The 25,659-nt window shown below is 62.6% G+C and overlaps 1 protein-coding gene across 1 annotated transcript in view; it reads right to left on the minus strand.

Annotated features, from left to right (window-relative positions):
• HCN2 (hyperpolarization activated cyclic nucleotide gated potassium and sodium channel 2) overlaps positions 1–25,633 on the minus strand; it is a 26,768-nt gene extending 1,135 nt beyond the window's left edge. The window contains exons 1-10 of the mRNA XM_028484149.2: positions 25,551–25,633; positions 20,708–20,812; positions 20,111–20,593; positions 10,465–10,888; positions 9,239–9,400; positions 7,996–8,214; positions 6,215–6,361; positions 2,163–2,403; positions 1,834–1,998; positions 2–474 (exon numbers count right to left, since the gene is read on the minus strand). Of these exons, the coding sequence (XP_028339950.1) occupies positions 2–474; positions 1,834–1,998; positions 2,163–2,403; positions 6,215–6,361; positions 7,996–8,214; positions 9,239–9,400; positions 10,465–10,888; positions 20,111–20,593; positions 20,708–20,812; positions 25,551–25,633 (2,502 nt within the window). The remainder of the gene's footprint in view (position 1; positions 475–1,833; positions 1,999–2,162; positions 2,404–6,214; positions 6,362–7,995; positions 8,215–9,238; positions 9,401–10,464; positions 10,889–20,110; positions 20,594–20,707; positions 20,813–25,550) is intronic.
• Between the last annotated feature and the right edge of the window lie 26 nt (positions 25,634–25,659).

A 25,659-nucleotide genomic window follows, 5' to 3' on the forward strand; every position in this document is an offset into this window, starting at 1 on the left:
GGCTCAGGCGGCGCGCGGGCAGCAGGGGCCCGGCGCGGGGCGCAGCGGGGGAGCCAGGCGCGCCGCCATAGGGCGAGGTCCGCGGTGCCCGGGGGCTGGAGGGCGCGCCCTGGGGGCTGGCAGCGGGCGCGGGCCCGGGCGAGGCGGCTGTGGGCGCGGGCCCGGGGGGCAAGCGGCGCACGAGGCGCGGCGAACCGAGCGCCAGGGGCCCGACGAGCGGGCGCGCCACCTGCGGGCAGAAGCTCATGGCCACGGCCTGCTGCAGCGTGGCGATGGCCGAGGCGCCCTGCGGCGGGGGCGGGGGCGGGGGCGGGGGCGGCGGGAAGAGGCCGACGCGCTGGCCCAGCTCTGCCTGCTGCACCATCTCGCGGTCGTACTTGACGATCTCCTGGATGATGGCGTTCTCCTGGTTGTTGAACACGCCCGAGTTGAGGTCGTGCTGCACCTTGTGCAGCAGGATCGAGTTCTTCTTGCCTGGTTTAGGGGAGGGGGGCGCATCAGAGGTGCCTGCTGCCGTGCACTGCACGCATGCGTGGAGCGCCTTCTGCGTGCAGTAGGCCTGCGTCTGAGTGCCTGCTCTGTACAGCCAGCACGAATGGAGCCCCTCCTGCCTACAGCAAACATGCCAAGTGTCTGCTGTGTATAGGAAGCTGAACTTGTACACCTACCGTATACAGCAAGCATGAATCAAGCACGTTTGTGTGTAGCAAACACATCAAGCACCTGCTTCACACGCGAAGCAAGTATGAGACACCCGAATCCTGCCAGCATGCATGGAGCACTTCCTGTATACAGTAAGCATGTGTCGTATACCTGCTGTGTACACCACGCAGGTATCAGACACTTACTGTGCACAGCAGCACACGCAGACTCCTGCCTGTACGCGGCCGGCATGCCGAGTGCCTACCGTGTACGTAGCAAGCATGGGTTGAGTGCCTACCGTATATAGCAAACACATCTACGCAGATACTGTACAGAGCAAAATTTTAAGCGCCTCTTGTAATATAAGCATGTTGAGTGCTTTCTGCGTGCTGGGAGGTCTTAACAACTCTTCCCTACCGCACCCCAGTTTGCTTTTCCAGCCACTCGTTGTCTTTATTCCCACACATAGCACCAAGGGTCTCCACCTCTCTGAATCCTGCTCTAGTCTTCAGCAAGTCCTTAGCCGTTTCTGAGGTTCCCCTGCCCGCCCACCTCTCCCTTTACCCAAAGCCCCCCCCCCCCGCCACACCCAGGCCGGGCCACCAGATTCCTCCATACGCCCACCCTCGTAAAGTGCACATCTGATCAGGTCCTCCCCTGCCTAGGAGCATCCATGGCTCCCCAGGGCTTCTGACCTACAGCCCAAACACCTTCCTCTACAGCCCTGTGGCCTCGTATGCCTGGTGCCCGCCTCCCTCCCAGCTTCCCTGAGTCCCTGGACTCCAGGCCTCTTTCCCACCTCAGGGCCTTGGCACATGCTGTCTCCACTCCCAGAACATGCCTCTGTCTTTCTCCCGGCAACGCCTACCCATCTGGGTCTCCACTTGGAGTCACAAGGAAGCCCCCCCGACATCCCCTCCATGACAAGCCTGAGGGTGGCCACCACGTCAGCCTCGTGGGCCACATCTACACCTGCCGGCACACAGTAGGTGCTCAAACATCTGCCTAGGGAGCAGAAACACCCATTTCCCCGTCCTTGGGAAACCGGGGCCGTGTTTGGCCAAGGGAGAAAGTGGGTCAAGGAATCTGGTCCGGGGGTCAGAAGGGGCCCTGAGGGTCCGCTGGGCCATGCCACCCCGCTCCTCAGGCTGCCCCCCGACAGCCACTGCGGCTGACCGCTGGCCCACTCACCGATGCGGTCCAGGCGGTCGATGGCGACCGTCTCGAAGGCCCGCCGCATCATGGGGTACTCCTCCAGCACCTCGTTGAAGTTGTCCACGCTCAACGAGTAGAGGCGGCAGTAGGTGTCGGCCCGCACGCTCGCCGTGCGCCGGCCCCGCGTCAGCAGGCAGATCTCTGCGTGCAGCCAGGGGCGGCGTCCTCACTGCTGGGCCACGCCCCACGGCCCTCCCAGCCAGCGGAGCAGTCCAGCCCCGCCCCGGGCCTCGCTGCTGCGCCCGCCAGCCACGCCCCTGCCCCTGGGTTCCCCAGCCTGGGCACCGCTGCCCACAGACACTCACCCCCGAAGTAGGAGCCGTCGGACAGCTTCATCTCCTTGTTGCCCTTGGTGAGCACACTGAGCACCCCGTGCTGGATGAAGTACATCTTCTTGCCGACGGTGCCCTCACGGATGATGTAGTCCCCCGGCTGGAAGACCTCGAACTTGAGCTTGGTCAGCATGGCCGTGACGAAGTTGGGGTCGGCGTTGGCAAACAGCGGCATCGAGGCCACCAGCTTCCGGCAGTTGAAGTTGACAATCTCCTGTAGGGGTGGGAGGCGGGGGTGACTCACGACAGGGCACACACCCGCTCCTCCCATCTCACCCTACCTTTGGGACTGCTGCACCTCTCAGACCTTCGGTTTGTGAAAGGGATTGGACACGTTAGCCCGAAAGCCAGCATCTTAATAGGCAAACACTGGAGGTTTTGCCACCAAAGACAGGGTCAAGAAAAGAGTCCCAAGATCCTCTACTGTTGAACTCTGTGTTGGCGATACTGGCCGATGCAGTTAGACATGGAAGAGCATTCGGAGACGTAAGAATTGGAAAGGAAAAAGTAGAACTATCTCTTTACTATCTGTATTAATGGGATTGCCTGAAAAACCCGAAAGAGTCAATGGAAAACTGTTAACAAGGGAAATTAGTCGAAATAGCAAGTGATTAAAAAAAAAACAACATGAAAACCAAGAGCCTTAAAATGAATCCACGGTGGTAGAAGTCAGGATGACAGTTATCCTTGGCAAAGAAGCTTCTGCGGGATGGAAATGCTCCATATTTGATCTGCGTGGGGGTCATGTGGGGATTTCACTTGATGGAACATCCATCGGGTGTGCCCTAATGACGGGGCACTTTGCTTACCCTAAAAAGAAAATTGGGCTTCCCTGGTGGCGCAGTGGTTAAGAGTCCGCTTGCCAATGCAGGGGACACGGGTTCGAGTCCTGGTCCGGGAAGATCCCACATGCCGCGGAGCAACTAAGCCCTGCGCCACAACTACTGAGCCTGTGCTCTAGAGCCCGCGAGCCACAACTACTGAGCCTGCGTGCCACAACTACTGACGCCCAGCCCAACACAGCCAAAAATAAACAAATAAATAAATAAAATCCACAGCTTTTGTACATGCAAACAAAAGTCACTCCGAAGAAGACGGAATGGATGAGAAGACCCCATTTCCACCCACATAAAGAACTAAGTAAGGGCTTCCCTGGTGGCACAGTGGTTGAGAGTCCGCCTGCCACTGCAGGGAAAAAGAGCTAAGTAAGATGGCACGGCACGAGTTTACCAAGACATGGCCAAATCTATATGAGGAAACGTTGAAAACCCTCCCAGAGGCACAGAAGAGCCTTGAACACATTGTGTCCTTAGAGAGCACCGCTCACCATCTTCGAGATGGAAGACACCCATTCTCCCCAGGCAGGGATACAGGTCACAGAGCCCTGTGGAAATGCCGCCCGGCTCGCTTCTCGATACCCGGGGCTAGTCACGTGCATTTAGAACAAATGAGCTGAAGTAGCAGGAAGCCTGTGAGAAAGAAGAGCGGGGAGGGGGCTCGCCCTCTCAGACACCGAAGCACTCCGCAAACCTCTGCGGTGCACAGTGGGTTTGGCACACACACACAGCACACAGGCTGATGGGACAGATGAAAAGTCCAGAAATAGACCCAAGCGGGAGGGAACTTCAGCTTAAGGTGCCCCTCCCCCACCAGGTCTCGGGGCAGAGCCAGATGGTTCAGCCCCGCACGGCAGATGAGCCTGGATCCCTTCCTCACGCCAGAGTCCACGATAAATTCCAAAGGCATAGGGGGTCTACATTGCCAATAATGAAACTCTACAGGTATTAGAAGAAAACGTGGGCAAATTCCTCTAAAGCCTGGGTGTGTACAGCAAGCAGGTATCGTGCACCTGCTGTATACAGCGAGCATGTATTGTGTGCCTGATGTCCACAGAGAGTAGATATTGAGAACCCACTATGTACAGCAGTCAGGTGTTCAGCACCTGCTGTGTACAGAAGGCAAACACTGAACACTACACTCGCTCTGTTACACAAGCACACATTGAACACTTTACTGTGCACAGCAAGCATACATGCGGCACCTGATGTACAGGGCATAAAAATTCCACACGTGGGGGAAAAAAACCACAGTAAGCAAGTTTTAAAGACAAATGGCCAGGGACTTCCCTGGTGGTGCCTGCCAATGCAGGGGACACAGGTTCAAGCCCTGGTCCGGCAAGATCCCACAGGCCACGGAGCAGCTAAGCCCGAGAGCCACAACTGCTGAAGCCCGCGCGCCTAGAGCCCGTGCTCCGCAACAAGAGAAGCCACCGCAATGAGAAGCCCGCGCACCGCAACGAAGAGTAGCCCCCGCTTGCCGCCAACTAGAGAAAGTCCGCACGCAGCATCGAAGACCCAACACAGCCAAAAATAAAAAAATAAAACGCTCCCAATCTTTAAAAAATAAGTAAATAAATAAAAAATAAATAAAAACAACAAAAAGACCAAAAGTTCTGTAGAAAAACAAGCAAAAGTTATGAACAGTTTACAGAAAGAGAAATGCAAATAAGCCCCTGATGGCAGGAAAATAAGAGAATCGCACCTGAGGGGTGCACCTCTCACCTGGGCGTTTTGGGACTGTCTCCAGGGTGTCCCTCGTGGCGCCCTCGGAGGGGAATCTAGCAGGGCCCCGACCCCACCCTTGCCTCTGCCCTGTGCCGCGAGCTCCTCCCGCAAAGCAGACAGGACCCAGAGAGGGAGCGCCAGGCACGGACACCCCAGAGGCCCGCCTTTGTTTTGTGTTAAAAAGGCAGAAAATGGGGGCTTCCCTGGTGGCGCAGTGGTTGAGAGTCCGCCTGCCAGTGCAGGGGACACGGGTTCGTGCCCCGGTCCGGGAAGATCCCACATGCCGCGGAGCAACTAGGCCCGTGAGCCACAACTACTGAGCCTGCGCGTCTGGAGCCTGTGCTCCGCAACGGGAGAGGTCACAACAGTGAGAGGCCCGCGCACCGCGATGAAGAGTGGCCCCCGCTCGCCGCAACTAGAGAAAGCCCTCGCGCGGAAACGAAGACCCAACACAGCAAAAATAAATAAAATAAATTAATAAACTCCTACCCCCAACATCTTCTTTAAAAAAAAAAAAAGGGGGCAGAAAATGGATGGAGAGAGCAGGAGGAAACTGGGCAGAGGAACAGGACGGAAGACGGGCGTTTTCTGAATATATCTGGTTTTGTAAATTTGACTTTATGTAAACACTTAAGTAATGATCAAACACAGGTCGCCAGGGGCTGGCGGAAGGGGAATGGGAGTGAGGGCCGGGTGTCCTGAGCGGCCGGGAAGGCCAGGCCGTGGGATTAGGTGGCAGCGGTGGCACCACTCTGAATACACTCGACACGGCATTTCATGCATTTTGTGGTCTGTGAGGCGTTTGTCTGTAGATGAGTGAGCGAATGAAAATAATTACCAAGCGAATATCGTCAGCGCAGGTAGCCACAGTGCTTGCCTGCTGGGAGGCGCCTCCACCCTCCGAAGAAATCGTACTGCCCGTTCCTCTCCCTCCTCAGGGCCACGCAGGCTCACACTCGCCTCTGTGAGTCGCCCCAAGCGCCTCCCCGCTCCGTCCCTCCCAGAGCTTCCCCTCCGGCACCACCTCCCTGGAAAACAGGGCAGGGCACACAGCTGGCGCCCAGTAACTGCTTGCTGAGGGTCACGGGTTGAACTGTCCGCCCACCACCATCATACGCTGAAGTCCTGAGCCCTGGTACGCGTGAACGGGGCCAGATGTGGACATAGGGTCTTTGCAGGTGTGACTGGTTAAGATGAGGTCGTGCTGAACCCAGTGGCTGGTGTCCTTACAGAGGAGGGGACACAGAGACACGGGAACAGGCCGCGTGAAGATGGAGGAAGAGGCCGGGGTGGTGTGTCCACAAGCCGAGGACACCGAGAACCATGGGCCACAACAGGAGCTGGGAGGGGCAGGAAGGACTCTCCCCGGAGCCTCTGGAGTGAGCACCCCGCCCCTCGCCTCCTGCAGGGGCCCGTGGGGCTCCCCCAGGACCCTCCTCCGTACGCGGACCCCCACCTCACCTCCCGCAGGGGCCCATTGAGCTCGCCCAGGATGCTGTCCTCGTCGAACATCTTGCCCTGGTAGCGATGCTCGTAGTAGTCATGGATCTTCTGGCGGAAGTCAGCAGGCAGCTTGTGGAAGGACATGTACTGCTCCACCTGCTTGTACTGTAACAGGGCGGGGGGCCCGGGTCAGCGGCCGCCGCTCCCGAGCCCCCGCCCCGAGTGGGCCTCGACTTAACAATAACACAAATACGAGATGCCCAGGGCGATCTGAACTTCAGATAAACGACCAAAATGCCCCAGATAAGTATATCCTGGGCAGGGGGCTCCCCTGGTGGTGCAGGGGACACGGGTTCGAGCCCTGCTCCGGGAAGATCCCACGTGCCGCGGAGCGGCTAAGCCCGTGCGCCACCACGACTGAGCCCGCGCACCCAGAGCCCGCGCTCCACAGCAAGAGAGGCCACTGCAACGCGAAGCCCGCGCACCGCAACTAGAGAAAGCCCGTGCGCAGCAGCGAAGACCCAACGCAGCCAAAAATAAATGAATGAATGAATTTTTTTATAAAAAGTTATTGCTATGTCCTGAATTTCCTTTTTTTTTTGGGGGGCCATACCACACGGCATGCAGAACTTCCCCTACCAGGGGTGGAACCCGTGTCCCCTACAGTGGCAGCGTGGAGTCTTAACCCCTGGACCACTGGGAAGTCCCGTCCTGAATTTCATCTGGCAACCCTTCCCCCCCACCAGCACCCCACCCCCAGCCCTTAGAGGGGGCTGGACTGGCCCCTGCCTCAGAGGTCCCAGACCCTTTGGTGGCCCTGGCTCCCCTCCCCCAATGATCCTTCTAGAAATCAGCCCAGCTCCTCCTGAGCAGGGTAGGGGTGTGGGCACCAGGAAGGGGTGCCAGGCCCTGCTGTCCACAGGATGGCACCCTCAGGGGAGCCCCGGCCCCGCTTCCGTCCCAGCCCCGCCTGGCCCCAGCTGCCCTGAGCTCAGCGGAACCCGTGACGGCAGGCGGGTGGCGGCACCAGCTCATGTTTGGGTGGGAGGCCGGTGGCTTCCGGACAGCCGGGGTGCCTGGCACCAGGCCCAGCCGGCCCAGCCGACCCGACTGCTGGGCACTGCTTGGGGGGTTGCAGCTGCCTGGCCAAGGCCAGCCATCGGATAGCAGTGCAGGGCCAATGGGGCGATGTCCCAGGGACCGGGCCACCCGTGGCCTTAGGGAGGGGAGGCTGAGGCCGAGTGAAGCCCGAGGCTGACCTCCAGAAAGGGTGGGGTCGCACCCGCCCTCTCTCGGCCCTTGCCGGCCCACAGCCCTTGGGCTGGCTTCACGGAGGTTCCCCCACCAAGGCCAAGTGCCAGGACATCCTTGCTCCCCCAGAGGCTTCCCCCGTGTCCTCGAGCGACCCCAGCCCCCCAGCCCCTCCCGAGATGGCCCAGAGACCTTCCCCCGCCGCCCGGAGCCCCCTGATGCCCCTCGGACTGGCCCTGTCCTGTTCGGACCCCTCCGGCTCCTGTCCCCTTCCTTGGCCTGTGTCTTCCTCAACCCCTCCTGCCCTGCCCCCCTCCAGGCTCCAGACTTCCTTCCTCCTCAGGGCCCTGAGCTTTCTCACTGTCCTTCCGGGAGCTACTCCCCCGCCGAGGGGAGGGGGGTGTCCGTTCCTAATGACAGCCACAGGCCCCTCTGGGGTCCCCACGCTCCCCCCCAACTCCCCCCGGCCGCTGTCCTGAGCACAGCGCACAGAGCTGGGGGGATGCGGGCTGGACCCCCAGCCCCACGGGGGTGCCTCCCCCTCTCACCTTCTCCTGGTACTGGCGCCGCGAGGAGTCCAGCGACTGGATGAGGGCGGTGGCGTGGCCAATGAACATGGCGTAGCAGGTGGCGCCCACGATCATGCTCAGCATCGTCAGCCAGATGTCCGTCATGCTCTCCGGCGCCTGCCGCCCGTACCCGATGCACAGCATGTGGCTCATGGCCTTGAAGAGCGCGAAGGAGTAGAGCTCACTCCACGAGTGGTTCTGCAAGGCCACGGGTGGGTGGGCGGGTGGGTGGGCGCTCGCGACCCCCTGGGAGCCCCCTTGACACACACACCCCCCTGCTGGGCCCCGCCTGCCCGTCCTCCCCCAGGCATCCAGGTGGCGAGCTCCGTGTCTTCCAGAGGTAACCCAGGGAAACTTGAGACTCGGGCAGCTGACGTGTTGCTCACACACGTCACAGCAACTCATCAGCAGGTGCGGGTCTGAAGCCGCCTCCCCACTTCAGTCCTGGGAAACTGAGGCTCAGAGGGGCCAGAGTCTAGCCTTGGGGGCTCAGGAGCCCCCACCACTTTTCAGCCTCTGACGAGAGTGTCTGTGAGGCCAAGAGAATGGGAAAGTTCTGGGGACCCCGGAGACAGTGAGCGGGGGACACTGAAATCTGATCAGAGGGGCGGAGAGGGGGGAGGCATCAGGCAGGACCAGGAGGAGCCCCCTCCCAGTCCTCAGTTGACCTGGCTAGGGGAGGGGGCAGCGGGCCCCGTTCAGGAAACAGGACCACAGGCCTGGGTGTCCGGCCAGACAATGAGCTGCCTCAGCCAGGCAGCTGCGCCAGGCGCCGGGCTGGGCACCCGCGGGTTTTCCCTCCGCTGCTCCCGCCCGTCAACGCCCACCTGCCCTGTGCCCCACGTGCAGGAGGAAAGCTTTTAACACTCAGCATCTCAGCCGGGAAGTAATAGGTGCTTGTGAGTCTCCAATTTTTATTTCTCACGGCCCATGATACCCCTTTTCCATTTGAGGACTATGATATAAAACTGTCTTTTAAATACATGTATGCAAATTTAAAAGTGGAATGCATTGCAAAGCACAGTAAGCAGATGAGAGGCGATCTCTGGGGGACAGAAACTGTCCTATAGCCCTCAAACGGTCAAAGATCTCCATGGTCCCGGGGTCTGCAAGGCAAGGCTCGAAGTCGGATAGCAGCCCAGAGGGGCGCTCACCCCCAGAGGAGTGTTTCAGGCGCCGTGCGCTCCGGGAGCGGATGTGGGGCGGGGGGCTCGGGGCTCACCACCATGCCGTTGATGGAGACCCAGCAGTTGCGCGGGAAGTCCTGCAGCATCGGCACTAGGAACTGCAGGCAGCCGTCCCAGTGGCACAGGAGCAGCATCATGCTGATAAGGTTGCAGATGCGCATGACGGCGCTGGCCAGGTCATAGGTCATGTGGAAGATCTGGGGGGTGGGGCGGCGCCCGTGAGAGTCCCGCAGACGGTGTGCGAGGGAGAGGCCTCCGCCCACGGCCTCTTGCCACCCGAGCAGTGGGAGGACGAAGCCCTCCGCAGGGCCCACTCCCCTTGGGAGGCGCCCCACCTCACCACGCCCCCCACGCGGCCGGTGGGGCCCCCCCGCTCCTGTGAGACCCGTTGCCTTTCAAGGTAATGCAGCACCCTAGACTAGAGCGCATGGCCCCCTGCCCGGCCTGCCGCCCCGGGCGCCCAAATCTCTCTGCCTGCCCGGCTACCCACTGCCCTCTCCCAGGACCACGGCCTTTTTCCGTAGCCTTGTCCCCACCCACTCCCCGCCTCGGAGCCTAGTTGCTGTCCTGGACAGTGGCGGAGACTCTGAGCCCGCGTGGTGGCCACGGGCTTCAGGAATCAGGTCACACTCAGTCCAGAGGCGGGTCTGAACTTGGGGGAGAGGGGCGTGATTTCGCTTCTCGGAGCCTCAGTTTCCCCGTTGCCACCGGGGCTGTGGAGTCTGCCTCTTACAGGGTAGAAAGAAGGAGAGGGGTGCGGATGCGTCAAGGGTCCATGCTGCGCTCCCTGTGACCCGCCCCCCCCTCCGCCGGGTACAAGCTCCTGTGGCCACGCCCCGTGCCCCCCCCCGCCCCGCCCCGAGGCCCAGGTTCCACCCCTAAGGTTCCTAGGCCCCTCACTGCGGTCCCTGTAACTCCGCCCAATGCCCCACCCAATGACCCCGCTCGTTTGCCCGTATCCCCACCTGTCCTCTCACTGTGTCCATGACCCTGGACCCCGGTAGCCCCGCCCAGAGTCTCCCATCACGGCCCCGCCTTTTTGTTCCTGGTGCCTCCTTGCCCCCTCCTGCAGCCAACGGCAGGGTCCCATCGCGGCATCCTCACCCGTCACAACCCCGCGCCCCTACATCCTAGCCCCGCTCCAGCCCATCACGACCCCACAGAGCCCACGCTAGCATCCGCGTCCCCACTCCTCCTCGCTCCTCACGACCCTGCCCACGCCCACGGCCCCGCCCCCGCGCCGACGTGCAGCCGGGCTCACCTCCTCCCATTGGTGGATGTAGCGGATGAGGCGCGACAGGCGGAGCAGGCGCAGCAGGCTGAGGATCTTGGTGAAGCGCACGATGCGCAGGGCGCGCGCCGTCTTGTAGACCTCGGAGTCGATGCCCTTCTCTACGATGAGGAAGATGTAGTCCACGGGGATGGAGGACACGAAGTCTACCACGAACCACGTGCGCAGGTACTTCTTCTTGATCTTCTCGGGGTCCAGGATGATCTCCGTGTTGTCCTCGATCACGATGCCCGTGCGGAAGTTCAGCACCAGGTCCATGAGGAAGAATGTGTCCGAGACCACGTTGAACACAATCCACGGGGCCGTGGTCTCGTCCTTGAAGAAGGTGATGCCCACGGGGATGATGATGAGGTTTCCCACCATGAAGAGCAGCATGGTGAAGTCCCAGTAGAACCTGGGGGCGAGGTGCAGCCGGTCACGCGGCCACACCTCCACCTTCGCGCGGGGCCCTCCGCGGAGCCTGCCTGCCCCACCGCGCGCGCATGCGCCTTTGAAGACCAGCCCAGCGCTCGCCTCCTCCGGCAAAGCTGAGACTGTGGCCCCGGCTAGTGTGGACCCCGCCTCCAGGAAGCCCTCCCAAGCCCCAGACAGCAGCACTCCACTGCCGGCTGGGCTCCCCCAGCCCAGGTCCCTCTCGCTGGCCCAGCCTGACCTTCTCTCCTTGAAGAAGCCGGAGACCTGGAAGAGTCCAAGAGGCCGCTCAAAAATTGACTAAATGTTTCCCAGGACCAAGAAGGCCCAACATGCCTGGCACAAGGCTGCCGTCCAAAAAGCACTAGGGCCGGGGCTTCCCTGGTGGCGCAGTGGTTGCGCGTCCGCCTGCCGATGCAGGGGAACCGGGTTCGCGCCCCGGTCTGGGAGGATCCCGCGTGCCGCGGAGCGGCTGGGCCCGTGAGCCATGGCCGCTGAGCCTGCGCGCCCGGAGCCTGTGCTCCGCAACGGGAGAGGCCACAGCAGAGGGAGGCCCGCATACCACAAAAAAAATAAAAATAAAAATAGGGCCGAGCCAGGAGGGGGAGACAGACAAGCGGAGGAGCTGGAGGGGCCGGGTGGGGGGTGGGGGGTGGGAACTGCAGCCAGGAGGGTTGAGTGGCTGGGCGGCCGGGGGCTGCAGGTGCCGGGTGGGCACTGGACACCCACAGTTTGACATCCAGGTGCAGGACCCCCACCCTGGCCGGACTTCCCGGTGGGGCACCGGAAGGCTGAACAGGGGGCACTGGCTGTCCATCCATTTCAGGAAGCACCCAGGGGTGCTGAGGACCGGGCAGAGGCCAGGGTGCCAGGCCGTCTGGGAGAAAGGGAGAAGCCAGTGCAGAGCCAGGTGGCGGAAGAGCCTGAGGGACGGGACCTGGCCACGGCTTGGATGTTTCATGTGATAAATACGCCTGCAAAAGGGATGACTGGCCAGATAGGCCCAGGACCGATACAAGTCCTGGAGGTCAATTCCAGAACTCCACCCGGGAATTCTGTGCTCCCAGAAAAAGGCCCGTCCATTTGAAGAATATTAACGGCCGGGCACAGTGTTCTGAGTCCAGCATTTACCCACGAGGACAGACAGATGCAGCAAAGGCCACATGGAGAGATGCCCAGCCCTGCGGCAATTGATAAAATAGGAATCAAAACCACTCCAAGGGAAACCTGTCGGTTCCTGAGAAGGTTAGAGTTACCCTGCGGCCCCGCAATTCCGCTCCTGGGCCTTCACCCAAGGACTCAAAAGCCGGGACTCAAAGAGACACTTGTGCACCAGTGTCCACGGCAGCACGATTCACGATGGCCAGAGTGTGGGAGCAACCCGAGTGTCCACCAGTGGATGGACATACAAACACACGTGTCCCTCCACACACAGGGCGTCACGCAGCCACGGAAAGGAGAGAAGCCCCGACACTCGCTACCACGTGGACGGACCCTGAGAACACGACGCTCAGTGAGAGAAGCCAGACACAGAAGGACACACAGGGTGTGATTCCATTGATGGGAAACGTCCAGGACAGGCCGATCCACAGACACAGAGCGTGGGTTTGTGGCTGTAGGGGCCGGGGAGTTTCTGTTTGGGAAGATGAAAAAGTTCTGGCGAGTGATAAGGAGGATGGCTGCACCACACTGTGAATGGACTTAATGTCACTTGACTGTACACTTTTCAATGGTTAAAGGCTAACTGTTATGTTATGTTTCTGTTAACACATATACATAAAGAGAAACCCTCCGAGGCCCAGGGTCTCAGCGAGGAGTAGATGCCCCAGATCGGGGTCTAAGCCCACACTCCCTGTCTAGATTCGGACAAAGGAGGGTCTCGAATTCTGAACAGAGTCGTTCGTCGGATTTTGCCCATCACGGTGCAGGGAGAAACGCCCACCCCGCGGTGGGTTTCCAGGGCTCTCCCGTAGGCCCGGCGCCCTCCCCATCATGGCCAGAGTCCCCGTGTCCTCTTGGAGAAGGCTCTAGCGTGTGTAGGCAGGACAGGCCTGGGGGACCCTCAAAGCCTGCCACTCCCTGGGCTCCTCCTGGATGGACAGAAGAAGAGACTGAGGTTCCCAGGGGCTGGAGGGACTCTCCCAAATTAGCAGAAAGCCGTAAACCCCAGCGCTGGCGTGGCCGCACTGGGCTCCCTGTTTGGGACTCGCTGTGAATTGGCTCTGTTCTGAGCAGCCCCCCGAGGGAAGAGCTACAGCACCGCGCCTGCCGGGTGACCCAGGCCTTCCACTTCGGGGAACTGATCCCAAGGAAATCATCCAAGAGGAAGAGAAAAAAATTACAAAGTGATTTGTAGCAAGATGTTCACAGCAGCTTGGTCTGCAAGAGCCAAGGTTGGAAGGGACCCAATGTCTAAGACCGTGGTGACAGCAGCCAGGCCTGGGCTCCCGCCCACTGGTGGGTGTGACCTTGGGCAAGTCCCTCCAGCCCCCTGGGAACCTCAGGCTCCTCTTCTATCTGTCCGGGAGGAGCCCAGGGAGTGGCAGGCTTTGAGGTTCTCCCCCAACCCCGGCTCTGTCCGCCCACATGTGCTGGAGCCTTCTCCCAGTGGCCATGGGGACTCCAGCCATGATGTGGAGAGCCCGGGAAACCCACCTCGGCGCGGGGATGGAGACCTCGAGAGCTGAAAGGGTTGACGTGATCTGGGGTGAGGGTTAAGGGCAAAACCCAAATGACTGCTCCAAATTCAAGACCTTCCTTTGCCTGAATCCAGGCAAGGTGTTGGGCTCAGACCTCTGATCTGGGGCATCTACTCATCCTCAAGACCCCCCCAGGGACCCAGCCCCAACCTGATGGAGGGGCCGCACCTGCCTAGTCCCCAGGTCCACCCCCAGAGCGTCCACGGCAGTGGTCGGTCCTAATCCCCAACTTCGGGGCTGAAGGGCTCACGCCCAAGGACAAAGCAAGCAGGAAGAAGTAACTGAAGGCCGGGGGCAGGAGCCTAGAAACCAAGGAGGGGGGTGGTTAGAAACAATCTAATCTGGGGGGCCTAGAAACTACCAGGGTGGGGTAGCCACAGCGTAAATGGCCAGGATGAGGAGGACCTCCTCCTTCACAGGCGACTCGTCATAGACGTTCCCTCCTTTTGTTCTGGGGGCGGTGGGGGCGCAGGCACCACACTGCCCCACTGACAGACCAGAGAGGTGGCCCAGCCAGGGAGGGGTGCAAAGACCTGAAAGCCAGCCTGCCGCCCCCAGGCCTGTGGCCCTTGGTCCTCCTGGAATTGGGTAGGAGGAGGGGAAACTGAGGCCTGGGGCAGAGGATCCAGGTCCCTCTCCCCAGCACCCCCTTTCCTCGCCCTGCCTGCCCCCTTGGGCTGTGCGGCCCAGGGCTAATCACTCTCCTTCTCCGAGCCACAAGGCTTCCTCTGCCCAAGCGCGGCGGCCCCTCCCGCATCAGGCTGCCCCAGAGACCCCTGGGACGTGGTCGGGGCTGCAGGGGCCTGAGTCAGCCCTCAGCTACCCAGGGCCTTCAGGGACAGTTAATAAACCTCGTACTGAAAAGTCCTTCCATCGGGAAACACTCAGATCCTGCTTCCTGCCTGTGCCAGGACAGGAACTGGGCCCTGAGAGACCAGCAAGGCCGGGGCTCCTGGTGGGGAGCGGGGGCTCAGCGGCAACGACCCCCAGCGCCCTGTGGACAGGACAGCCTGGAAGCCTCTCCCGGGCGCCACACCCACATGGCTCTGACGTCAGCGGGGCCCCCACCGTGGGCCCAGCTCCCGCTCCAGCAGCTGCCCCGACCCCTCTCTCTGCGCAGATGGAGAAACCCAGGTGGGAAGTGGTGAAATGACGGAACCCAGGCGGCCAGGCCTCCGGGCCAGAGCTCAGGACCATGCTGTCACCCTCCCGTCTCCAGCGCTTGGGGCCCCTCCGATTCCAGAAGCTGACAAGCAGCCCTGTTCTTCCAGGACCAGGCAGGGCAGGGCCAGACGAGGGGCAGGGGTGTCCTGAGAGCTTGAAGTGGCTGCTCAAGGCACGCTGTTAACAAGGGTAGCGGCTCCCTCCCTTCAGGGTCAGAGAAGCAAGAACCAGGCTGGAAGCAGTCCAGGAATTACAGATCGGATCGGGCAAATCCCAGGGGATTAGGGGCCGGGAAGGGGGGGGCGGTCAGGGATTAAGGATGAGCTAGGGATGGATTATTAGGGCCTGAGCCCTCGGATGGGAGTTACGGATCCCAGGCAGGTGTCAGGGATTGGGAAACTGAGACTCGCGCGGGGGAGGTTTCCTGAGCGATCCCAAGACTGTGCGCAGGCCTGGGGGACACGTGGCGACCAGACGGACCCGGCCCGCCCTCGGGGCCCCCAGCCCAGCGGGGAGACAGGCGTTCCACACAGACAGATAGATGAGTGAGATGCTTCAGAGGGGCCACTTTAGCCAGGGTGGGCTGGGAGGGCTTCTCAGAGGCGGTGACATGTGGATGGATAATGGAGAAGGGCCGCTAGGCAGACTGCGGGCACTGCACGCCGGGCGGATGAAACGGCAAGTGCAAAGGTCCCGTGGCTGCATGGAGTTGGCCTTTCGGGGCGGCCGGGAGGCCTGGGGCCGGAGCAGGGGTGTGAAGGGAGGTGAGAAGGGATGAGAGGGCTGGGAGCCGGGCTCTGCAGGGCCGTGGAGGCCACGGCCATGGCGGGTTTTAAGTGAGAAGGACGAACGTGCATCTTGAGACGCCCCTGCCGGCAGCCGGAAGGCAAGTAAGGGGCAGAGGGCGGCGTCCAGGGAGGCAGTGGGGTAGCCTGTGCTCTTGGCATTTGGGTTGGGCTTGCTGATGGGGGAAGTGAGGCAGGGTCTGTCCTGAGCAAGTGGGTAGCTAAGGAAGGCCCCCCAGTGTCCCCCTGAACCCCCAGGTCATGGATGTTGAAACAGGGGGTGTGGGGATGTGACGTTTTTAAAGCAGGGAATTCAGGGGCCAGAAACTCCAAATTCTGGCGGGAAACCAAGGGAGCGAGGAGGGGGGCCTCGGCCACCTCAGGCCGCTGACCCCTCACAGGGACCATGGAGTGTCCTTCCTCCCAGCCGGGTGGGCCCTGGGCCTCAATCCTCCCACCTGGGAAATGGGCATGTCCACCAACCCCCACTCTGAGTGCCCTCATGCTGGATTCAGAACCGGGGAAACTCTGGCCCCCGCCCCTCACCACCACCCCAACTTGGGATAATTCAGGGCTTATTCTCATGAGCTGATGCATCCTGATCTCCCGCTAATCCATAGGGCCATCTGGGGCAGAAGTCCTCCAGCCCTGCTGGATCTTCAGGCCAGCCCCTCCACCACCCCAGGCCCTCAGGGACCCCACAGGATGTCACCCAGATACAGGTCAGCATCCACCTGTCCTGGCTTTGTCTAAGTTCCGCTGAGGGCCAGGAAAAGGACCCACTTATCTTTTCCCCACAACCCAGGCCTCCCGGCGGTACACAATTCGGGAACATTGAACTGAAATGCAACAGCAGCAGGAGAGACTCAGGTCAGACCTCAGAAGCACTTACAGACTCGGGAACGGGATGAAAGGCCGTGGGAGCCACTTGCCCACACTCTCTCTAGGGAGATGAAGCCTCTACCCCGCAGACCTGCCCACGCTCCCACACGGCCACGGCTGCCTTGACCACCAAGTGACCACCAACTAGGGAGGTGGAGGAAGTGGCAGAAAAAGCGGACTGTCCAGAACGGGCGGTGGGGAGTTGCAGCCGGGCCCTACCTGGCTGGGGCACCACCAGCCACGCCCTCCCCTCTGAGCTCTCCTCCTTCCCGCGAACCCCTCTCTCTGGCCTCTAGAATCCGGGGTGGCCAGGTGAAGGAGTGAACTGTATTTCTTCTTCATACATTTTGGGGGCAGGGGCAGAAGATCCTGCCAGGGCCCCAGGACCTCCGGGAGGCAGTGGCCCAGGCTGTGACCCTCCATGCAGGCCCCTTGGCCGCTCTCCCTGCTTTGCTCTGGGGTGGTCTTCATGCTTGTTCTGACTCAGAAATGGACCTCAGGGTGCAAAGAAGGAAAACCAACCCTCCTGAACCTGAATCCTTCCTGCTGTCCCTCGAACATGCTTCTCCCCTCTCCCGCCCCTATGGAAGCTCCTAGAACGTCTGTATCCGGGCACCAGCTCTAGTGTTACTCGTGGCCCCATGAAGAAGTGAAGACACACCTCAGAAAGGGTTGGGGCTGTTCTAAAGCTGCCAGGAAACGGTGCTCACGACCTGACTGGCCTTGCCTGGCACCCATGTGTGCCCCTCGGCAGGTTCCCAAAACCATCCTGGGGCCCCACCCCCCAGCCACGTGCCAGGCCCCAGGACGCCATGGAGGTCGGGGGAGAGGCAGGTAAGCGTATCAAGGAAAAAAGGCCGCTTCTGAACGCACGGGCGGTGCAGACGTCAACTGGATCGAGAGGAATGGGGTGCACCACGCATTTGGGGAAACTGAGGCAGGGAAGCCCGGAGAGGACTCCAGGCCATGCGTAGGGGGCGCAGGCCTCGCCGCGGACTGCCCCAGCCCCTCTGCAGGCCGGCCCGGACAAGGCACTCCTGCTCCTCCGGCCTCGGTCCGGTCACCTTCCTCAAGAGCTCCCCTCCCCGAGGACTCTGCAGACGCCTGCCCTCCCTGGAAGCCCGTGTGGCCCGAGGAGCTAGGCGTGACCAGGGCTGTTCCAGTTCACCAGACGTGAATTGTTCTGTTCTCCGTGCCAGATGGGTGCCGTGCCACTTTGAACAAAGTTGTAGCTCAAGAAAGTGGAGATGCCGCGGCCCTGGGCAGGACCTGGGGCTGGGGAGGAAGCCTCGGTCTCAGGGCCCCGTTTCCCTTTTAAATCGTGTCCAGGGCTTACCCGGCCACCAGCGGGGATGGTGTCTGCACCATCAGGTCATGAGGACAAAAGGAGCCAAGTGTGGACAAGCAGACCCGGAAAGGGCCCTCCCCACTGCTCCACGAACGGGTCTTAAAACTAACACTCGCAGGAACACAGAGATGACCCACGGCTCCCCCGGGCAACCCCCTTATCCTGAACAATCCCCACGATGACTTTCTCCTCCCATTTCCTCTTGGCCCGGACAGGACACAGCCAGGGGCCAGCTTGCCTGACAGTCCAAAAGTGGAGACGCAGGGGGCCAGCCTGCCCAGGAATGAATTCCTGCTCTGCCAGGGACTAGCTGTGTGGCTTTGGGCAAGTGACTTTACCTCTCCGTGACCCCCTCTCCTCGCATGTAAATTTGGGGTAGCTGCGGCAGCCACCTCACACCTGACAGGAGGATTGGATCTATATTCTTAAGGTGCTGTGGCCCAAGAGGGGCTCAGGAAGCACTTCTCCGATCATGTGCTTGGGGGTCTGTCTCTATATTGAATCCGAGGGGTCTAGAAGGGTTCCCAAAATGTGGGGGGGTTGTAGAGGCCCCGCGGCACCCCAGCAACTGTGCCGGACGCGCACAAGGCTGGGAACGCCCGGCTCCTTCTCCCAGCAGCCCCCGCCCCTTCTGCAGCTGAGAGGAAGCCCAGGGCCTCCCACAGCCCTGGGGATGCTGCAGGCGGATGTGCTGGAGGGGACAGAGGAGTGGCTACTTTCTGCAGCCACCTCCTCCTGCCCACATGGCCCCCACGTCCCTTTCCAGTCAGCTGGCTTTAGCCCCCATTCACAGAGGGGCCAGGTGGGCCAGGGAGCCCTGGAAGTCAAGTTCATCCCCATGTCACAGACTGGAACCATCTGCAGAGGGGTGCTGAGCCCCCATGCCGGTCGGGACCATCCAGAGGCACCCCATCTGGGCCCCCTGGCCTCTCCCTCTCACCGGTCAAGGCTGCATTCACCTCTCAGGACGGTCTGAGGGGTGAGGAGCTGGAATGCTGGACATTCTTCCAGCCTCCGTTCCTGAGTTGTGTGCCCCTGGGCCTCCGTTTCCCCAGTTGTCAGGCACCGGGGATATGGAAGGGCCAGGGAAAGGCAGAGTCCCACAGCTCCCCTTCCCCAGCTCTGGGGGTCCAGGAGTCCGACCTCAGGCCTGAGGGAGGGGAGACCCGCGGCGTCCTAGGATTCAGAGGCCGCTGGACTGCTGTCCGTGGTGCTGAAACCGTGCCCGCCCTGAGATCGTGGCCCGGCGGCCCAGTGAGACCGTCTGCACCCCAACTCACACACCCCAGTCACGGACGCATCACCTCACACACACACCATGCACACACCGCACACCCACTTCCCGCTGATGCACACACACCCCCCTCCCTCCCCAACACACACCAGTGATCCGCCATGCAGACACACCCCCCGGAGCACTCGGCCCCCGCCCGCCGCAGTCACATGTTCGTGATCACACACACGGCCTGCAATGATATGCATCGTTCACACTCCCAGACCCCACAGCGCTCACCCGGGAACGGAACTGCAAACATACGCGGCGGCGTGACCCTGCTCCAGCCTTGCTCTGAGGCTTTCCACGCACCAACCGGCTGAATTCACATCAGCATCTACACAACCACTGACACCTGGGCACGCCACAAACACACGCGGCTGAGCCTGCTCCGGGCCTTGCTCTGAGCCTTTCCACGGATCAGCCGGCTGAATTCACATCAACATCACCACCACTGACACCTGGGCACACCACCCAGCCGCCGGAGCTGATGCGGCTCAGAGCAGACGCAGCCGGGGGACACCAGCACGAACAGTGTTCCCTCCTTGCGCAATACCGAGGCCCAGGGACCCGGGACGCGCCTCCCTGCGGCGTGGGACGCAGGTGGAGACCCTGGGACCCGGCGCGTCCGCTTAACCCTTTCTCCGCCAGCCTCTACGGGGCGCGTCCTTCCCGGGCGCCCTTCCTTCCTCCTTCCTTCCGCTCCGCTGCCTCCCCGGCGCCCACGTTCCCCTCTATTCGTCCTCTCCGCCCCTCCGCGCTCAGACCCTGGTCCTGCGGCCCGTGACGTGCGACCATCCGAAGGGCGGGGAATGTCAGGCTGCGTGGGAGGGGGCGCGCGCCTCCCAGTGACCCTCCAAGGGCGGCGCCTCGCGCGCCCAGGTCACTCCGGGGCGGGTCCCGGACGCGCCCCAGGTCACCGAGGGGCCCCGAGGTCACCCGCGGGGCACACCGCCCCGCCCTCCCCGAAGCGCTCCCAGGACGACCCTTGCGCGCGCCCGCTCGCCGTGCCCCTCCGCGCTGGCCGGCCGGCCGGCCCTCTGGGCGGCTGTACCTGAAGTCGCTATACGGGTGGATGATCCAGGCCCCCGCCGACTTGACGCGCTCCTGCTCCCGCTCCACGGCCTTCTGGCTGCCGAACATCCGCAGCGAGAACTTGTTGACACCCGGCTGCAGGAGCGCGCCGAACTGGCGCTGCATGAAGCTGGCCTGGCTGCCGCGCGACTCCCCTGCCGGGCCCGCCTCCTCGCTGCCCGCCTCGTCCGCCGGCCCCGACCCCGCGCCCGGGTCCGGCGCGGGCCCCGCGGCCGCCCCGCGACACGAGAACGACACCTTGGGCCCCCGCGCCGAGCCCTCGGGCCCCGCGGGGCTGCACTGCGGCTCTCCGCGCCCGCACTCGCCGTTCGGGCTGCCCTTGGCCGTGCTCGCCGCGCCCGGGGTGCCCGGGCGGCCGCACGAGCTGTCTCGGCTGCGGAGTCGGGTCCGCTGGCCGCCCTCGTCCGCCGCCTCCGGGGGGGAGCCGCCGCCGCCGCCGCCGGCCCGAGCCCGAGGGAGGGGGGGAGGCGGGGGGAGGGCGGGGCGGAGCCGCGAGGGGCGGAGCCGCGGCCGCGGGGGAGGGGAGGGGGCGGGAGCCCCTCCTCTGCCCGCGCACGCTCCCGGCGCGCCCCGCACGGGTCCCGCGCCCGGGAAACTGAGGCCGCCGGCTCTGGGACGGCCGAAGGTCACGCGGCTCGAGGCCTCGGAGGCCCGATCAAGCCTAGTCCCAGAAGGGGAAACTGAGGCCCGCGAAAAAGAAGGACGCGCCCAAGGTCATCGCCTCCGCGCGCGACCTTGACGAGGGGCCTTCTCCTGGCGCTTCAGTTCGCCTCTGTCCAGAGGACACAGCGGGGCGGTAACCACTGACGCCGGGGCTCGGAGAAGTGGAGCCGCCCCCATACTAGCCTCCATCCTTTCTATAGGTTTGAGAATTTCCATAATAAAAGGCCACACGAGCCCTTGCTTTGTCACTTGAGCCCCCGGACAAAGACGTGTTGTGTGGGGAGGGGCAAAGTGGGGTCAGGCCAGGCGTCTCCAGGTCCCACCGTGGCCCCCTCTCCCCCACCTCCTGCATATGAGGAAACTGAGGCCGAATTGGGCCAATAGGAAGAGCCACCCAAGGGTGCTGAGGATCCCCACCTTCAAACAAGGCCCTGAAGTACAGTGCGGGGGTGGGGGGGGGTGTGTCTCTCCCAAAAGGCTGGTGGGCTTTAAAGTGGGGAAGTGCCCGGGTCACCGGGGGACCCAGGGTCTGCCACCCCTTCCCACCGGATGCCCACATGTGAACCCCGTTGGGCTACCCCATTTCTCTGCCCCTTGGGCTCAGGCTCCAGCCCCCTAGGCCCCCAGATCTGGGAAGACACTCGAGGCTCTGCTTCTGGGGCTAGAGCCAGGCTGGGGAGTGATTCCTGGCGTCAGGCGACATAGGCCACAAGCCCAGGATTCTTCCCCGCCTCCGCTCTCCACCCCAGCTCAACCAGAGCGTCCTGCACAAAGGAGAGACGGCGAGCAGAGATAAGGAAAGGCCTGGAGGAACAGGGAGAGGGCTGGAAGACCACCGCTGGCCTCCAGGGACCCTCTGGCCTTCTTAGCGCTTTCAGGCCTGACGTCATATTGGGTGACTTCACCCACCTGGAGGTCAGGACCATGAGGGTGGAGATGTGACATGTCCCTGCACACAGTAGGTGGGACTCACTGAGGGATGGACCCATCTGAACAATGGGTGGGCTGAGCCGGGCCATCTCCTGTCCCCCTGCAGGCTGTCCTGAGCCCTGGGGGGCCTTCCAGGGGCCACCGCTCCTGTGTCTTCAGTCAGACCCTGCCAGACCCACAGCCAGATGGGTGGACAGGCTGGGCCGCCGTCTGCCCTGAGTCTGAGAGAGAGAGAGAGAGAGAGAGAGAGACTGGGCGAGCAGCAGGGTCGGCAGTGCCAGGCTGTGGCCCGCCCAGGCAGATGTGTGTTCCAGCTGAAGGGGGATCTTTCATGCTCGCCCTGGGAAGATGTCAGTCCAGGCAGGCTGCCAGAGCCCCAGGGCTCTCGGCTGAGAGCAGGGAGGAGGTAGACCCGCAGCCCAGCCCGAGGACCCACCAGGCCCGGAGACGCAGAATGGCATCCTTCCCCCAGGGACCTGGCCTGGACCTGCAAGTCAGAGAGGAGGAGAGGGTCCCAGCGCCTCTCCTGAAGACTCCTCCCCAGCACACGGGCTCCACCCTGGGCCAGGCTGCCACCAGCCTCCACCCCTCCCACCGTCTCACCACTTGCCCTGGGCCAGAGCCTTCTTAGCAGGCATGCATGCATTCATTCATTCACTAAATACTTAGGAGGCACCTGATGGTGACTGAGATTCAGAAGGGAACGTATCAGGCCGCCCCCACCCTGGTGGCGTGGCAGTCATCACAGCAGATGTGATGTTTAGCAGACATAGCAGTGTCCGTTAGAAGGGGGTGAGCTCAACCTGAGCCGGGACAGGGGACGAGGAGGTGTCGGGGGGATGTCTGAAGCCTTGCAGGGTGGGTGGTGTCAGAGCCAGGACCTGAGGGGAGGACGGAGCCCAGAGCGGCCGGCAGGTGTCGTGGCCTGTGCAAAGGTCCTCAGGCAGGACGGTGCCTGGTTGGTGTGAGGAGAAGGGATACTGAGGACCTGGCGGGTGGGGGGTGTAGGAGGTGAGGACCCAGAGGTGGTGGGGACGGGTTGGGCCCGGGACAAGCCTGGGCCAACAGGAATGAAACCCGCAGTCGGTTCACAGTGAGGGGTCTGTCACCCAAAGCTGCTGGACTCCCACGTCCCGTGGAAGGAAGCCCCAGTCCCTCCCCACCCAGTTTGCCCCACCTCTTCCCCCCAGCGCTGGGCTCTGGGCACAGGGGCCTCCAGCAGGCCCAGCTGGCCTGGGCCCGAGGCCTTTGCCCTGCTGTCCTGCCCGCAGCTCCCCTCCCCAGCCTCTCAGCACCTCAGCACATGGCCGGTGTTTCCTGCTCAGCTGGGGCGGGTCCAGGTCCGAAGCCCTGGAGCCCACAGTTTGGAGGCCCTCTGAGTGCAAAATAGTTAGAGACCAGGGAGACAAAGCCAGGCCAGGGTCTTGGCAGGCTCCGGACCAGGGAGGGGGTCTCAGAGTTTAAGCTCCGAGGGCTGCCTGGAAAACTCACCGCCACACTCGAGCAATACTGACTGTCCCCTCAGCCTTGTGTGGTGGGCCTGAGCGCCCACATGCGCCGCTGACTCCGGAAGGGGGATGACATCTCCCAGTCTGGGCTGCCCGCACGAGTGCCATTGCACCAGGCAGCGCCCTGGCGTCCAGCCCCGACTGGAGAGTGACCTTACGTAGGGAGCCCCTCACCCAGGCCTGAGTCTCCTGGCATCTGTGCGATGAGGGTGGGGTCCTCGGCTGACCTGGGATTTCCTTTCCCTGTGGCCCTCACTGCCCCCGGGACCCCGTGGTGGGGTCAGGGACCCCCCACACCTCTGGCCCATTCCTTCTCACCTCTGCTCCCTGCTGCCAGGCGAGACCCCCTAAATTCCTCTCTTGCTGCCAGCCGCCATGGGACCTTGGGGTGCCCCCGGTGTACAACGGAGGTGCTCTTCGTCAGGGCCCCAGAGTGGGGGAGGAACGAGGCTGGGGCTTGGGAGGCGCCCCCGATGCCTCCAGCGCAGGCCTCGTCCCGGTCCTCGAAGGGCTCCCAGTCCGGAGGGCGGTGGGCCCAGGGAAGGCGTGGGCAGCCTGTGCCCCAGAAGGAAGGCACGCCCAGCCCTGCCCCTCTGCCTCAGCGACTGAGACCCCGAGACAGACCCCGGGCCCTGAGCCTCCAGGCGTTTGCCAAAGATGATCTCACTGGATCCGGCGACTTCCTGTCCCGCCCCTGGGGAAACTGAGGCAGCTCCAGCGGCTGCAGCCAAGAACAGCCCCCAGTGGCACAGGGGGCCGAAGACTGCCAGTGCTCATCAAATGCTCAGTGAGGGAAACATGCAAACCAGTGGCCCTGTTTGCTGGTCAGGCTTCTCCTAAAAGCACATGTGAGCAGCGTCCCTCTCTGGGGGCCCGGTCCCCTCTCCACACCACATGCCACCCCCTCTTGTCTCCCAGGGCCCTGCCTGCGGACAATCCTGCACTTTCTGCCTGGACAAAGAAACCAGCAGTCGTTCCCGAGCCCCAAGTGTGTGGGCGCCAGGGGTGCAGCAGAAAGGTGGGCGGAGCCCCAGCTGGGGTGCGGGTGGGGACACACACAGACCCCGAGCAGGGGACACCCTCACGTGCCCTCCAACATCGAGCCCCAGCCTCAGCAGCGTCCCCTGAGAGGAACCAGCCTCGTCGTCACCTCCTTCTGTGCTAGCAGAACCCCCGGACCCACGTACACCGTCAGTGCCAACCACGTGGCCCAGCGAACAAGCAAGGATGTACATCCTTTGGACCAGAGGTTTAGATGGTGGGTACCCAGGACGGAGGGCCCAGCGTGCCCAGCTGTGGGGCACGCAGGACAGGCAGGGCATCCCAAGCAAGACCCCTAGACAGGGTCTCCCCTGACTTCCTGGGCCCAAGTGCCCTCAGGGGTGTGCACGTGGTGCCCTCTGGTGGTGGCTGGAGGGAATGGCTGGCCAGCTGCAGCCCCTAGCCCCAAGGGCTTTGGGGACCAGCGGCCTCAGTTCCTGTGAACTGGGGGGCATCTCCTCCAGGCTGTGCGGTGCAAGGTCCCCGTAAAGGAACCCCTATTCTCCCCGCGGGCGCTCAGGGAAACCAGACCTGCGGGTGACTCCTGTGACACACCTGGTCAGCAGACGGTGGGCAGCCTGGTCCACCCCAAAGGCCCCCCGCCCCCCTGTCCCGGGGCTGTGGCATTTGTGGGGCAGAGACCCTCTCCGTCCCACCTCAGAACCCACTGGGCCTCGAACTGGTGGCCAGTGGGCCAAGTCTGTCAATTTTTGAGGCGTTGGTATGCTGGGATTTGTTTTTGCCAACACTGAAAAATGCAGACTTCACACGTGAGCCCAGATTTCTGGCTTCTCTGGAGATTTGGGACGAGCTGGCCCAACACTCTGAGACCCCCTGCCTCCCCCGACCAGCAGGTGGCTTGAGACCCTCACCCAGACCTGCAGGTCTGGCAGGGCTCCAGAGGGGGACATGGGGTGACCACAGCCCCTGGGTGTGGGAGAAGGGTCACCCTGGACAAGCCCTTTCCCCTCTGGCACTGTTTCCCCAGGTGTGCCCAGTGGGAGGCCTAGGTGGTACTTATCCGAGTCCCAGGGCTCCGCCCCACCTCTTATGACCTCCTGCTCCGCCGCCGCCCCCACCCCCCGGCTTCAACCCCACCTACGCTCCCCCGTTCGGCCCAGCTACTGGGATGCAGGCTGGGTAAGCAGGCAACCCCCTTCTCCCCCAGCTAGAGTCCCAAGAGGGGCAGCCACACCCCCACCCCAGATGTGCCTCAGGACAGACTCCCAGCTCCAGAGCGAGGCCCCAGGTGCTCACCTGCCCTCAGACCACCGAAGGCACCAGTAGCGTTCTGACCAGGGCAGCTGGGTGCCTGGCAGCGGTGGCCGATGGCTGCCCATCCCGACCTGGGGGCCCACGGGAAGGA

The sequence above is a fragment of the Physeter macrocephalus genome, unplaced genomic scaffold (assembly GCF_002837175.3).
Source record: "Physeter macrocephalus isolate SW-GA unplaced genomic scaffold, ASM283717v5 random_134, whole genome shotgun sequence".
Taxonomy (NCBI): Eukaryota; Metazoa; Chordata; class Mammalia; order Artiodactyla; family Physeteridae; genus Physeter; species Physeter macrocephalus.